This window comes from Ailuropoda melanoleuca, chromosome 19, assembly GCF_002007445.2.
Source record: "Ailuropoda melanoleuca isolate Jingjing chromosome 19, ASM200744v2, whole genome shotgun sequence".
In the NCBI taxonomy this organism is placed as follows: Eukaryota; Metazoa; Chordata; class Mammalia; order Carnivora; family Ursidae; genus Ailuropoda; species Ailuropoda melanoleuca.
This window is the reverse complement of record NC_048236.1, coordinates 25688655-25703438: the sequence shown is the minus strand read 5'-3', so window position 1 is coordinate 25703438 and position 14784 is coordinate 25688655. Positions and strand designations below refer to the sequence as shown.

Here is a 14784-nt window from a genome sequence, read left to right as displayed (position 1 = left end):
TTTTTTTTTTTTAAAGATTTTATTTATTTATGTGACAGAGAGACAGCCAGCTAGAGAGGGAACACAGCAGGGGAGTGGGAGAGGAAGAAGCAGGCTCACAGCAGAGGAGCCTGATGTGGGGCTCGATCCCGGAACGCCGGGATCACGCCCTGAGCCAAAGGCAGACGCTTAACGACTGTGCTACCCAGGCGCCCCTCATTTTTGCTCTTTTAACATGTATTTTTGTAAGGAAAAAAATAGCTAAACTCACATTCCATTGTAATATCATTTGAGACATTCATCAGATTCACGCTTTTGTCAACAGCTACGATCCCAACTGTCGAGTCTGGCTGTGTCACAGAGATCCTAAGAGAGACTTTCTCAGATGGTTCAGCGTGAGCTTTACTCCAAAACAGTTTTATCTAAGAAAGGGAGAAAACAGGACCGATTTGACTTTTTTAAAAGCATTACTTAGATGTCAACAGCAATTCAATCACTCAAAATCTAGCAAAGATTCTGCATCTGCTTGACTCAGGGATCATTCTAAAACCACACATAAGCCTTCTGCAGGGAAAGAAAATTTTTAAAAGTTTACACATGGTGTTTACAAGTCATAGGACCTCCCACAGTGGTATAAATCTGATTTAGCCTTCATTTCTCTACCCCTCCTCTACCCTTTCTCCATCCCACAACCCCCAGCCCCCAGCCAATGCTAAAGAGAAGGCAGTAGTGTCTGGGACACCTGGCAAAGGCCAGTATCCTGGAGGAGGAACAGGGAAGAGGAAAGAAACCAGAGATGCTCACATGCTGGTAACCTGAACTTAGAATTGAGTCAAGTGAGAGCTCCCCTGGGGACTCACACAACTGCCTGGGCTGGGGGCAGGGGGATGTCTTTCCAAGGGAGGAGGTGATCAGACCAAATACTAGTTAGGACCAATGCTCTGTGTCTCCATTGCCGCCTGAACTTCCTCTGTTCATTACATTCATCAAAGCATGGTCCTAACTAATACTTCTTAAAGAGGCTCAATCATCTAAACACAGTAAAACTGAATGGCTTTGTCACAAGGCCCCATCCTACTAGGATTGTTCATCTTGTCTAGCTCTATTTCAATAGGCCACTGCTGTACAGTGACTGTAACTCCTGACCAAGATGGCCTTAATGTTCCCCTCGGCTTGACTGAACATCAGACGGCTTCTTCCTGACCATAACCCCCTGATACTCCCTTTTCTTTCAGCAGTTACTTTAGAAAACTTGCAATTGTAAATTCTTTTTCTGCCCCTTTGAAATGTAAGTCTTCTCCCAGCCTCTTGACAATTTTACAACCCAGGACCTGGGAGCCAATCCTCTGAAATGTAATCACCAAAAAGACAGTCCCTAACGGATCTTCCCATCTCTGTGGAGGACAGGAGTCTAATTTATATGTTGCCAATTAGCAAACACAGATGGCCTAATCACATTGACCAATCTCCCTTCGATGTCCTCCAGTACTTTTCCACAAGTTCATCCTCTGCTTAAAAGTCTCCTGCCTTTTGTTTCAGTGAAGTTGAGTTCAATCTCTCTCCCCCTACTGCAACAGTCTTGAATAAAGACTTGCCTGTTTAAATTGTCCAGTGAAATTTTTTATACCACTGTATCTAGTTTCCTTTTAGTTTAAGTTTCCTTTAAGTTTAAGGAAGGGGAGGAGAGCAACACGTTCCAACCTTGCACTTCTCACTCTTTACTCTGTACCTCCGAGACCCCATGGCTTCAAGATACACTTGCGTGTGGATGATTTCTAAACCTCCATCTCTCATGACTTCCACATCCCATCCATTTATTCCACGGTCTTTACTGAACAACAAAAAGACTCGTTAATTTTCTCTTGCTTAAATATATCTTCTTTTCAAATTTGTAGTTTCTTTGTGAGTAATGTAATAAACATACAAAAAGTAAAGAAAGAGCAGTGCCTGGCTGGCTCAGTCAGTAGAACATGTGACTCTTGATCTCAAGGTTGTAAGTTTGAGCCCCATGTTGGGTGGAGAGATTGCTTTAAAAAAAAAAAAAGGCAGAGAAAGATATATCTTTGCAAATATAGCTGAAACTATATCTCTTATCTTTCATAGCTAAGAAATTTCTTAGAATCATGCTATTTATATGCTCTGCTTCCTCAAAGCCAATGACCTCTTACACTCACTTTTTTAATACTTGGCCTCACTCTCAAAGATGTACGCCTCCTTATTTAAGCTTGACTCCTACTTTAAAATTCATCTTTGTCAGGAGATTAATGAAATCACTAGAAGTCAAAATCTGTGCTCTAAAAATAACAGAATATAGCACTCTCTTTGAAAAACTCTTCATAAAATGAAAAATAGAAGTTCACATTCTATCTTGACAATCAAAGTTAGTTAACCATCATCAACAAAATGACTGAATAACTACTGAAACCTCTCAGAATTTTAACAAATTAAGCAAACAGAAATGCTATCAAAGGAATTGTACTCTGCAAATCAATACTTTCAAAAATGATTATTTTGTTTAAAATGAACTGAGAAGGCAGGTTTCAGTGAGAACAACGGCTCATTTTATCACACGGGAGATGATTCAATTCCAGCAGGCACTCTTGCAGCCAGGTTACTTTTCAAAGCTGGGGTTCAAGGACAAGCTATATATCTTAAGCTATAAAAAATCCCTCGTGCTCTTGGAGACCAAACTCCACACAGATCTCCACATGCAAGGTAGCCAAGCTTACTGTAAATCTGTCCTGGGTTAGTTTCCAGGCCAATGAAATGGATAAACCAAATCCAGGCTCTGCTTCCACAGATCACTGCTCCCAGTCTCCCTCCCTCCCACGCCCTTCATTTCACTCTCACACCAATATCAGCACCACACAAATTCTATAATTGCTGCTGGAATTCCATGCCACACCAAGATCAACTCCACCATTTGAGAAATCCTGAAACAGCCTCACCGAATTGAGTTAAAGTCCTAAAGCCAAGAATCATAACTTACAAATAAGGCCTACACTGTCCAATAATTCTGCATGTGAAAATACATCTGTAGTAACAATATGAAGAGGTTTAACCATAGTTCTGGAAATGAGTATCAATTCCTAACCAATTTTGTTTAGTGATACCTTTCTAAAGAAATATTAACATTTCTCAGACTTCACTAATAATGAAGTTTTGTTCTAACACCGTTACCTTAAATCTTACCTTATTTTTAAAAACAAGCTGAACAGGAATTTTTAGAACATCATTTATAATTTCCCCATCATTGTCAATATAATACACAATAATACAGGCTTTTGGAGCCCAAGAATTTTCTGGTGTTAAAGAGAAGGTTGTTGAATTTTGCTTGCCTACAGCCACCAACTGTCCCCTGGATACAACCTGAAAAGAAGAGGAGAAGAATTTCATCTTAGGCCAAAAAAGAATCTCAATGGCAGCTACAGTCATCATAATTTTAGCCATACACACAAATTGTTGACTTAAACCAACTTCAAAGCCTCTATGAATGCAAGGAAACCTCCCTGACCAACACAGAGAGGCTAAGCTAGGCAACAGAAAAGATAGGATAAAGAAATACTGGGGCGCCTGGGTGGCTCAGTCGGTAAGTAACTGCCTTCAGCTCAGGGCGTGATCCCGGCGTTCTAGAATCGAGCCCCATATCAGGCTCCTCTGCTAGGAGCCTGCTTCTTCCTCTCCCACTCCCCCTGCTTGTGTTCCCTCTCTCACTGGCTGTCTCTCTCTGCCAAATAAATAAATAAAATCTTTAAAAAAAAAAAAAAGATAAAGAAATACTGACTAGACAACAGCTGCTTCACAGTCAAGAATCTATTTTTGAGTTGGAGGAATATATAACACCACTGGGGAAAGCCAGGGTGAGCAAAATTTAAGGCTATGGGTAGCAATTTTTTTTTATTTATTTTTTTGTTTTTCTCATACTTTATAATTCTCTACAATAAATGTAGATGGATTATCTCATAGAAATTTAAATTTTAAACATAATGGAAGATTTAATTATCCATCTTAAGTTGCAAATGCAAATATAGGTGAAGGAAGAAAAAAAATTTTGATTGGAATATAAAAAGGGCAGGCTAAAAGATACAAGACTGAATTTTAAAAATTAGTGGTTTAGACATAAGGTAGGTCTCATTCGCAATGATCCTATTAAGAGATGATAAATTTAGATTCTGTAAGAGATTACCATATAGCTTAACTCCTTCAATCGCTTGTTGCCACTAACCACCAACTCAAAAGGTGATCCCACCTGGAAAAAAAAAACTTAATTAATAAACACATACGAATGGCAAAAGAGTACAATTATATTGTAATTATAAGTGATTGTAAGCATTACCTTTATATTTTCTTCTCTTGTCTTTAGCTGGATGTATGTTTTACTGGGAGACTTAAACATACCGTGAACTGCCATGCTACTCACACTATTAAGAAAAGAGGCCTGTAACAGAAGAAAAGGGAGCTATAAATTGTCATCTTCAGTTACACCCTGAGAAAGGATACTATTTGTTGAACGATTCCTGAAAGGCAAATTCACTGTTCCCCAGACATTGGATCTTCACTTTATAGCTTATATTATAAAGAAAGCGACAGCTTTAAAACACAGAAGAGGGTCTTCACCACCATAATCTAAGAGGAAAAAGCATAGTCCTAACGTATTTCAGAAACAAAAGTACATTATCAAGAAACACTGAGAGAGAGAGAACATGAGGAGACAATGAGAAGAGAAACAATGAGAAGAGAGAACAAAATGTGTAAGGACTCTTTTCCTTCTCACCACAACACAGAGTTCATTTACAAGCAAGGAATCAGACCAACCCATGTATCTACCAACAGTCAGAAAAAAACTCCTAAGGACCAAACCTGTGGCAGGGCCAAGTAATGAAAAGAAAGACAGCAGGAATGGTTGGGGTATCTCAGATGAGCCACGGTGAGAAAGAGCTCAGCAAAGAAGTATAGGTTTAAAAAATATTTTCTTCTTTCATTTCAGCTCCTGCCAAATACACTTTCAAATGACTGAAAACCAAGCTAGGCTGGGAATCTGAGAAGCTTCTTCATCCTATCTTCAAAGCGCTATATTTTACTGGGCTCTTCAAAATGAATTTATAAGGAAGTGTTTGGTCCACCCCTTAGCCACTGTTACTAAATCACTTTTAACACTTTCCTCCATTTTTAAAAATAGAAACGTGTGTCTACTTCCTACTTCCTGTGCATTCTGACCTCTAACAGTTTTGAGTGCCTATCATCAGATTATAATTTTAATGATCTTGTTATAGTAACATGATGAGAAACAGATGGTACCTTCAACTGCAGCTCATTGGAATCATCCAGGATTGGGAATTCAATCTTAAAGATTCCATTTTGGGGGACAGTATAATTTATGATCTGGACAGCTTCTATGTCCTGGTTTCTACTGTCCCATCTGCTCCAGTGCTCAGAAGAATTTTTCTGCGTCACTGTTATAACTACATTATTTCTTCTTTCTTCAAAAGTCAGTCGATTGCCATCAGCACGGGTTACCTTCACCTAATTGTCAAAACACAACATTTTAAAAACAGATAACAAGAAAAGCAAAGGTTTTAAGTTCAGTTGAATCCAGTCCCCACCTGTACTATTCCAATGAAACTGAACTCTCAAAAACTGTGGGCAGTACCTAACTTCCAGATGAAGAAGTCTCTCTCTAGAAGGCTTCTGACACCACTGACCATTCCCTTCTTGATAGTATGGCTTCTCTTGCCTTCCACGGCTCCACAACAACCTTCTTTATTTCAGACCCCTCTTTCTGCATCCTCACAGTGTCCTTTTGGATTCCACCTCCCTCTCCCTAAATATGGGAATTTGTCAAGGCCAAATTATCAGTTACCTGTGCTTCTCTTTTTCTCAAAGGTCTCCACAATCGTACTGCTTTCCTCACCTTGCTCTGGATCTCATACTCAACACCTCTAATTTCCACCTGGAGGAAATTTCTTCTTACATATCCCTTTCAACTCAAATTTAGTACATCTGTAACTGAGCAATCATCTCGCCCCTCCTATTTTTGCTAACCACAATTCTGCCAGACTTCACATCTCTCAGTTTCCCCTTCCTCTTCCCACCTCCCAAATCCAGTATACACCAAGTCTTGTACTTCTTTCCTGTGTCCTCTCCACTGGCACATCCACCCCCTTGAGCTACCTCGCCACCTCACACCTGAGCTGCGGCCAGCCCCTGCACACAGCCCCATCCAGCTCCCTGGAATACCACTTTCGCCATACGCCTCCCACATTCATAAGGCTCCTAGGCTCTTCACTGCCTAGAGCACAACGTTCAAAAATACGCATGAGCTATTTAGGATCCTCGACAACTCCCCACACTTTGCCTCCTGTTTTCTTTTTTTTTTTCCTTTTTTTTGGTAAAGATTTTATTTATTTATATGATAGAGGGAGAGACACCCAGCGAGAGAGGGAACACTNAACGCAAGCAGGGGGAGTGGGAGACGAAGAAGCAGGCTCCCAGTGGAGGAGCCTGATGTGGGGCTCGATCCCAGGACTCTGGGATCACGCCCTGAGCCGAAGGCAGACGCTTCACGACTGAGCCACCCAGGCGCCCCATGCCGCCTGTTTTCTCTCTCACCACTCCCAGACACAAACTCCCTGCTACAATTGTACTGATCCAGGTGAATGCACCCGAACTTGCGAAGCAGGCGCTTGCCTTGTGTCTCAGCTCATCTTGTTCCCCATATCCCACCCCTGCACCAAACATTTAAAATCTTACTGCTCTTGGATGCCTGACTGGCTCAGTTGGTTAAGCGTCCAACTCTTGGTTTCAGCTCAGGTCATGATCTCGGGTCACGGGATCAAGCCCTGAGTCAGGCTCACACTGTCTGCTTGAGATTCTTTACCCCTCTCCCTCCCCCTCTGCTCCTCCCCTGGCTCTCACATTCGTGCACGTGCTCTCTCTCTCTCTCTAAAATAAATAAATGAATAAAATTTTTGAAAAAATAAAATAATATCCTACCGATCTTTTAACAGATAGCTTAAATCTTCTCCTTCCATAAAGTATCCTTTAATGACCCTCATCCCTATCCCAAAGACAATTCTTCCTCCCAGACACTCATTGTTTCACTCTACTCATTTGGAAATTACCATTTGCAGCCTCAAGGGTTTTTTTCCTTACCTTTTCAAACTAAATTATACGATCATTGAAATCAGAAACTACCTAAACTTCTCTTGATCCACTGAATAAGAACTCAAACCCTCTTTCTTTAAACCAGAGGTCAGCAAACTATGGCAGGCAGGAAGGCCAAATCCAGTCTTTTTGTAAAAAAAGTGTTATTGGAACATAGCCTCCCTTACTTGGTTACAAAGTAGTCAAGGCTGCTTTCATGCTACAATGGCAGAGTTAGGTAGACGTGACAGAGACCTTGTGTCTCACAAAGCTAAAAATATTTATTATCTAGTCCTTTGCAGAAAAATTTGCCAACCCCTGCTTTAAATAACTACAGAAATGTATGCAGGACATTGACCTCATTCTGCCTTAAGTCATACTTGTGTGTATGTTTTCTTGTCACCATCACAAAAACTGTGAATCCAGGGTAGGGACTGGGCTCTTCTTAGCTCTGTAAGCTCCACCCAGCACCCTGCCTTGTACATTGTCAAAATTCATTCAATAAGTGTTAACTCAAAAAAAAAAAAAAAAGAGTAAATTTGTTGATAATTTTTAATGCAACATCTTTACTAGAACTAAAATTAGTCATGAAAATCAAACTGAAATTGAAATTTTTTGACTAACATCTAATTCTTTCAAGTAATTTATAAAAGCTTCAATGTAGCAAACCAAATCTAACTTAAATTCCTTATTAAATAAATTTTGAGTTAAATACTTTTGTTGGAGATGATTTTTTTAAGAAAACTTAGACAAAGGTCATTTGGGAACAATTCTACATACTTCATTTATCTAAAGGGGAAAAAGTAATCTATATACTTTGGGCTAATTATCTTTTTTTTGAAAAGCACTGAAAATATTATCTGCCATTCTGTTTCATTAAACTGAACTTGCTGCTTTAGATCATTAATAAACATGCTAACTTACAGTGGCTGTGAAGTTGAGAGATGGCTTCAAGACAGTAGCATAATCAAAAAATTCAATGATGTAATCATGTTGCTTGAAAAATACATTAGAACTTGCATTTCTTGAGATACCTGTTTTGGAAATTGCACCATTTAGAAACCAAATGTTATACTTCACCAAGAGCTTCTATGCACCAAATTTTCTATCTAAGCTACTTCCTCAAGGGGTTAATGGGGCACAGAAGCCTCATCCCACACTGGCTTGGTCATAAAGAGAACCATACAGTCTCTTACAGTTCTACTACACCCTCCCTGGACCCCCTTCTAAGCATCATTACTGCTATGCCCACCCACAACAAGGACACTGCAGATTAAGGCCACTGACTGAATCATTTTTTGCGCTTTCGAGGTTGGAGGAAATCTGTGGATAGCACCAGAAAGATCCAAGCAATTAACCTTCATTTTATTATTGAAAAAGAAAACTGTCCATGAGCAGATAAGAGCTCAGAAGACATGAAATGATTAAAAAAAAAAAAAAAACAGAAGTGGTTAGTCAGCTGAAAAGGTAGGCCTTTCCATGTAGTCTCCAGGTTGAAAAGAAAGCAGAAATGGAGAAAATTACAAATACCTATTACATGTGATTGAAGCACAGACTGGGATAGAAAATAGCTATTCCCACAAAAAATTTAAAATTAAAATACAGAAAGAAAAGAGGTTTCCCCTTCATAATGAAAACATTCTGCAAGTGACACTAATTAATAGCCATGACTTTCAGAATTAAGTAGCATCTTTAGAAAGGCTCCCAAATGAATGTGCTAGTTATAATAAGAAAGGAGAGAGAGCAGGACCACATAAATAGTTTTACCTTCACTTCAAAGTCTACAAACCTGTAAGTGATTCTGTCACTGTGGCTAAAATTTCTACTGGCCCAGGGGAAGACAGATACATGTGCTCAGAAAGCCCTTCTGAAAAATCCATTACTTTTTTCATCTCTTCATCATTAAAAGAGAAGTTTGTAGATCCATTTATCTGTTTTGTTTAAAATAATTCAATTTTATTCTTCACTTTAGCAATTCAAATTTTAGAAATAAAATTCAAACTAAGTCACAAAAATATGATGGCTCTGGAGTATAAATGGGTAGATTCTCATTTGTCCAATTCTAGAAAACTCTTGATTTTCTTACACTCAATTCTTTGTTGATTCAGTATGAAATTTTATTTCTAGTAAAAGTATACTTAGAGTGTTTCCCCATTAGAAGGTGTAAGATCTCTGTAAAAGTTACCTTGAAATTTTTTGTAATATTTTTCTTCATGCCCCAAAAGGATAAAGGTAAAAATGTAAGTGTTACATCTCCTTTCACTGGTTTCCCATACGTATACCTGAAAAATAGTCAATGGTTTTTTTTTACATTTTCAATTGATATGATCAAAATAGCACATGAATATTACTTTCAATAGCATACATTGGCAATCCAACTTAAAAGAATTACATTTTTAAAAATACTGTCACTGCAAATCTTTAAAACTAATCACAGCTAGGAATATCCTTAGTAAACGGTGATCCTTGAAATTAAGTCTCCAAAACGAGAAGACTTTTAATTACAATACTTCAAAACAGTTCATAATACATACTTTACCTCTAACCATTTTAGATACTCCAGAGAAAACGTGATCATTACTTGCAAGTGCAGCTTCCTGTCCAAAAATTATTTTGAAGTTACGAAAATGTTTCATTCCTAGAAATAAAGACTGGCCCATTAACTACATGCCCAGGACGCTCTGAAGCTTTTAAACATTTTTAAATGCTAGTTGAAATTGCAATTGCCAAGGCCCACTGTGGCATGTTCCGGTATTAACCAGAAGGGTTTATCAGAGCAAACACACTGGGGCACCAAACATGCTCATGACTATCAAACGTTGGATTTGTGCAGAAAACTGTAAAAGAAGAGTAATATTTTTGTCCATAGTACCAAAATTATCTCCTTGAGTCAAATCTCATCTCTGCTGCTTTGTATTCTATGTATTAATTTTATCCCCTCTCATGATGGGAAAGCCGCTTCATGTGAAAAAGAGAGGCAATCTCTGCAAATATTTTAGTGCCAGAAAGCCTTTTTAAAATGTGTTTCCTGGGTTCCTTCCATCTCTATTGTGTAATAAACATTCAGCCAAATGTGGAAGTCCATTTTGCTCTGCACTCTATAAATCTAACAGTAAACTCTTGTTTCCTGAATCCATTAGTTGAACACAGAAGCAGCCCCTCATCTGGATCAACTCAAATCAAAAGCCAATGGTAAAATATAGAACATTCCAAATTAAGGAGAATAAAACAAATACATTTCAAATGTATCACCTTCCAAATGAAAACAGTAAAGTTAGTGGAAACCCTGGTCAGCAACTTCAGCACCAAATTCATTCATTCAAACAAGGAGTCCTCAAAACTTAACAGTTCTTGTATCTTGTTAAAGACTAAATAAATGCATAAAGATACCAGAACATTATATTTTAAAAGAGTGCTATCACATGATAGTGCAAGGGGCTTGAAAATCCAGACATAATTTAATGTATTCTCAGACACAAGTATTTTTTATTTTGGTTTAAATGTGAAGCAGATTTAGCTTTCTTTGCCTCAAGCTGATTATAATAACTATGAAACAAGGATACTGACAATTATTGTCCTAAATAAATCTGGAAGCATTTGGAATAAACTAATGATTCAGAAAATAATAGTTTGACAACATTTTGAAAAACAAATCAAGCATATTCTAGCGTAGTGCCATTAACAAAACAAGGATTTTTTTTTTAAATAGCCATAGCACGAAAGTTTACAAAATGATACCTAAAAAATTGAACCTTCCGGTATAGTTCATGTTTGTCCCAACTTTTTTTTCCACGTCATTTCCAAGATACAAATGTCTCAATTCATCAAATAATAAATACACTTAAATAAACCTCAGCCGAGAGAATATTTTTTTTAGATTTTACTGTCTGCAGAATTATACAGTAATAACTAGATGTGTGCTATGTTTTCTTTACAATCCTCTAGAACCCTCTGTGGTTAGTGGAAAGAGAGTCTATTATTTATTTTAATGAGGTGGGAATAGTGAGCAGATGTTCACATCAAAGCCAATAAACAAATGCAGATTTTTATTCATCTCAGTTAAAGATTTCAAAGCCAAAAAGGGACCGTTAACCTTCTTCTCTGGGAAATTTCCAGCAGTGCTCTTCACCTTAACTGTGCCCTGATGGGACAGACGGCTACTAGCAAAAGAAAAGCCCAAACTGTTAATCATCCACTCGCAGGATCATCATTCTCATCAACATCTCCATCTTTTCTGGGACACAGTATTTATAGACTAGGTCTATGCCAATTTCTATAGACTGATAAAAGACTCTGCTGGTCAAAAGATTTCCTTAATCTAAAGTATAAATGTAAATGTAAGCCAGCCCCCCACAACCACGTAAGCCAAATCCTTGCAACAACCTCTTAACATGTATCTCCTACTGGCTCTACTTCTCCCGTGGAACCTTGACTGACACAGGTCCTAAGGAAAATGATGCCAGTACAATGTGGCAAATGCTAAAGAAATACCAGGGGCCATCACAATGGTCATGTTGTTCTCAGCCACTAGCTCAACAAATGAGAATCCAGATGAAATTGTAAGGGTTCTTTTTTTTTTTTTTAATCTAATTGGCTTTATTAAGCAATTCATGAATCGGCAGCATCCCATCTAACAAGAGATGCTCCTATAAGAGTTCCTATTGGACTAGCAGAGAAGAGGATGTCAGGGGAGCCACACCCCCCAAAGTTGTATATAAAACTTTCTGAAGACTTAACAGAACTTAACAATCACTGTTTTAACTTATTGTAGTGAATCCCTGGCACAGCCCTGAAAACCAAAAACCAGAAGCAAAGAAGGGATCCACACTCAACCTAATCCATGAAGACACTGATGGTTTGTGTGGATTTGCACTGTTTTATAAACTCTAGTCAAAGAACTCAAAATAAAACCACACAGAAACCTTAGCCTTCAGCTAAGATCAGGGGCAGGATAATAATTACGTAAAATGTAGGTATTTATGTGTTTTCTAACCTATAAATCTATCCACAGTACCCAAATTCATATTGGAAGCCACCTCTTGGTTGAACACAGGCAGAAAACTAAGTTGGTATATAAATTGTAGACAGATTTTTGCCTTTGTGTTGCAGGGTTTTCACATTTTTTTTCCCCAAATAAAATCTAAAGCAGGAGTCCTCAGAACGCTTTGTCTGTGGGCTGCTTCCACCAGGAGACTCACTGCCCATCACCTGCCACGGCCACAGACTGTCACCAAGAGAGGAATACGGCAATGAGAAAGCAGTGAGAGGGAGCCAGTGTTTATCAGCTATTACAAATAAATTCTGAAACTAAATCAATTTCAGGAACCAGAGCACAGCTATTCACATATCAAAAATGAAAGCTACATAAGATCAGTCCTGGAATAACTCCAGCCTACACTTTTGAGAACTGGTAGTCTGGGACTCTCAGGATGCTTTTTGCCTCTGCAAAATGAAACACTATGCTGTTCGAGCCAGTGGATCAAAATCATGAGAACCATGACACAACTATCATACAGGTGGGCTGGAATCTCTCCGTGTACACCCGCAGAAATGACGAGGAGTGTGACCTCCTTACTCGTTTGCTAATTGCAGTAAGACAACCAAATTCCTCCCCCAAGATTCAACCTCCATTATTGACAGAAAAAAAATTAAGATTGAAGAAGAGGTAAGTAGCCTCGATCCCTGTCAACTGAATGAGGGATAAAGATACAACTTTTTTTAAAATTTGGAACAATCTATAATGTAAATCCCCTGACTAGTCTCAGAAAGATACTCATCTGTGGGAAATATTTCAGGACTGGATCAGCCTAGAAGCAGGCAGGTGGACACAAAGACCTGTACAGAGATGTTCCGTGCTTAATTATTTATTACAGATATTCGTTTCCAGCTCATTGGAAACAATCTGCGTATTTTAATAAGCAGAACGTGGTGCTAATATTCTGGAGTATATAATGAGCTCTTTGTCAGACAGTTTTATAACAGTATGTAGCCATAAAAAAAAATGATACTTACTTTGCTATGACAGTACCATTTAAGCTCCTAGAATTCAAAGAACAATATAATGGTGTCTGCAAAGTAACTTCAAATTTGGGCAATACTGGAAAAGAGAAGCAAGGGTAAATATGTTAAAGAATCTATTTTACTATCATTTTTAGCTTAACAAAATGAAGACTAAATTATTCTAAAGAAGTCAACAATTGGTATTATTTGAACTTAGATTCCTTAGAATCAAAAGACACATAAACACACAGATGAAAAGCACTTCATTTCACCCAAAATGAGAAACCCTTACGAGGCTGATGAGTAGACAGTGACAGTGGGAACCAGTTGCTATGGACACTTGTGTCAGTGGAAGCTTCTCATGGGTAGAAGCTGTACTGTATCCAGAACCCTGAGCTAAGGCATCTGAATGGCGGGAGACCAGGCATCACCCATTAGTGCTTCCTTATTGCTTGTTAAAATACTTCCACATCATGTGGTAAATAGTTGCTTCTAGAGCAGCCTTTTCCCTAGAGCCATTCTCCAGTGTGGTTACTAAAAGCACATCCTAGGGCCCCAAGGCTCTCCTTCTGCATGGTATCATGTATGCAGTCATACAGAATCCTTATTCCTTCAGACAATCAAAGGTGAATCTGGTGACAGTCAAATGTAATGGATTGCTATGAAGAGAAAGTTGTGTAGTAGGATTTCTAAGTTAATCACTAAGATACGGCTACAAAGTAATGATGCTTTTCTTGTGTGACTGATTCCTGAAGGCAATCCCAAAGTTAAAAAGCCCTACTTTGGTCCGCTTTATATAATTAAGATGTGAAATATTTTACAAATATGAACACTATTTGATAAAAAGCATACCAACAGAGTAAAAATAATTTGCATCCTTCCAGTCTATTGAAATTTTTTTCTCAAACTTCACTAGCTAAAGATATAGATCAGTGTCAATACAAAGCATCTCACCATTCAATTAACACAAGACAAGTTAAGAAGGCCAATGGGTCAACAATATAGATCAGACCTCCGGCTCCAAACCAGGCCAAAGACCCTCAGTATGTCAGCATAGTCCTAGACAAAGCTAGGACTGGAGGGCCACATGACGCACTCAGAGGTGGAATTTCCTTAGAACAAAGAATTCAAATGGCCCCTCCTCAAACATCATAGGCCGTCAATCAATTCCCCACCTCCACCATACCCAGTTCAACAACATATAACCACCCAGCACCACATCTATGAAACGAAAATAGCCTATAAAAACCTTGGCCACCTCTGATTTCTTCTAGATCAGGGCTGTCCAAAAGAAATAAAATGTAAGCCACATGTGTAATTTTAAATTTCTAGCAGCCATACTTAAAAAGTAAAAAGAAGCATGTGAAATTAATTTTTATAATATTTTATTTGATGTCATATACCTAAAATATTATCATTTCAACATGTAATCAATACAAAAAAAAATACTACTAATGAGCTATTTTTCTTTCTTTCTTTCTTACCAAGTTTTCAAAATCTGATCATTTATCCACTTAGAGCATATCTCCACTTGGACTAGCCACACATTAGGTAAGTGACCCCCAATTTGAACAACATGGTTCCAGATCAGGGGTCAGTAAGTGATGACCAGCATGAGCTAAGAATAGTTTTTACATTATTAATTCGTTGGGGGAAAAAAAA

General features: G+C 38.3%; 1 protein-coding gene across 1 annotated transcript in view; it reads right to left on the bottom strand.

Moving 5' to 3' along the window:
* The window catches only part of CD109 (CD109 molecule), a gene marked incomplete at its 5' end in the record, with an annotated part of 129029 nt that overhangs the window by 58218 nt on the left and 56027 nt on the right, over positions 1–14784 (bottom strand). Inside the window, 9 exons of the mRNA XM_034648275.1 lie at positions 251–401; positions 3172–3348; positions 4166–4228; positions 4316–4417; positions 5278–5502; positions 8047–8156; positions 8912–9053; positions 9308–9404; positions 13135–13219. Of these exons, the coding sequence (XP_034504166.1) occupies positions 251–401; positions 3172–3348; positions 4166–4228; positions 4316–4417; positions 5278–5502; positions 8047–8156; positions 8912–9053; positions 9308–9404; positions 13135–13219 (1152 nt within the window). The remainder of the gene's footprint in view (positions 1–250; positions 402–3171; positions 3349–4165; positions 4229–4315; positions 4418–5277; positions 5503–8046; positions 8157–8911; positions 9054–9307; positions 9405–13134; positions 13220–14784) is intronic.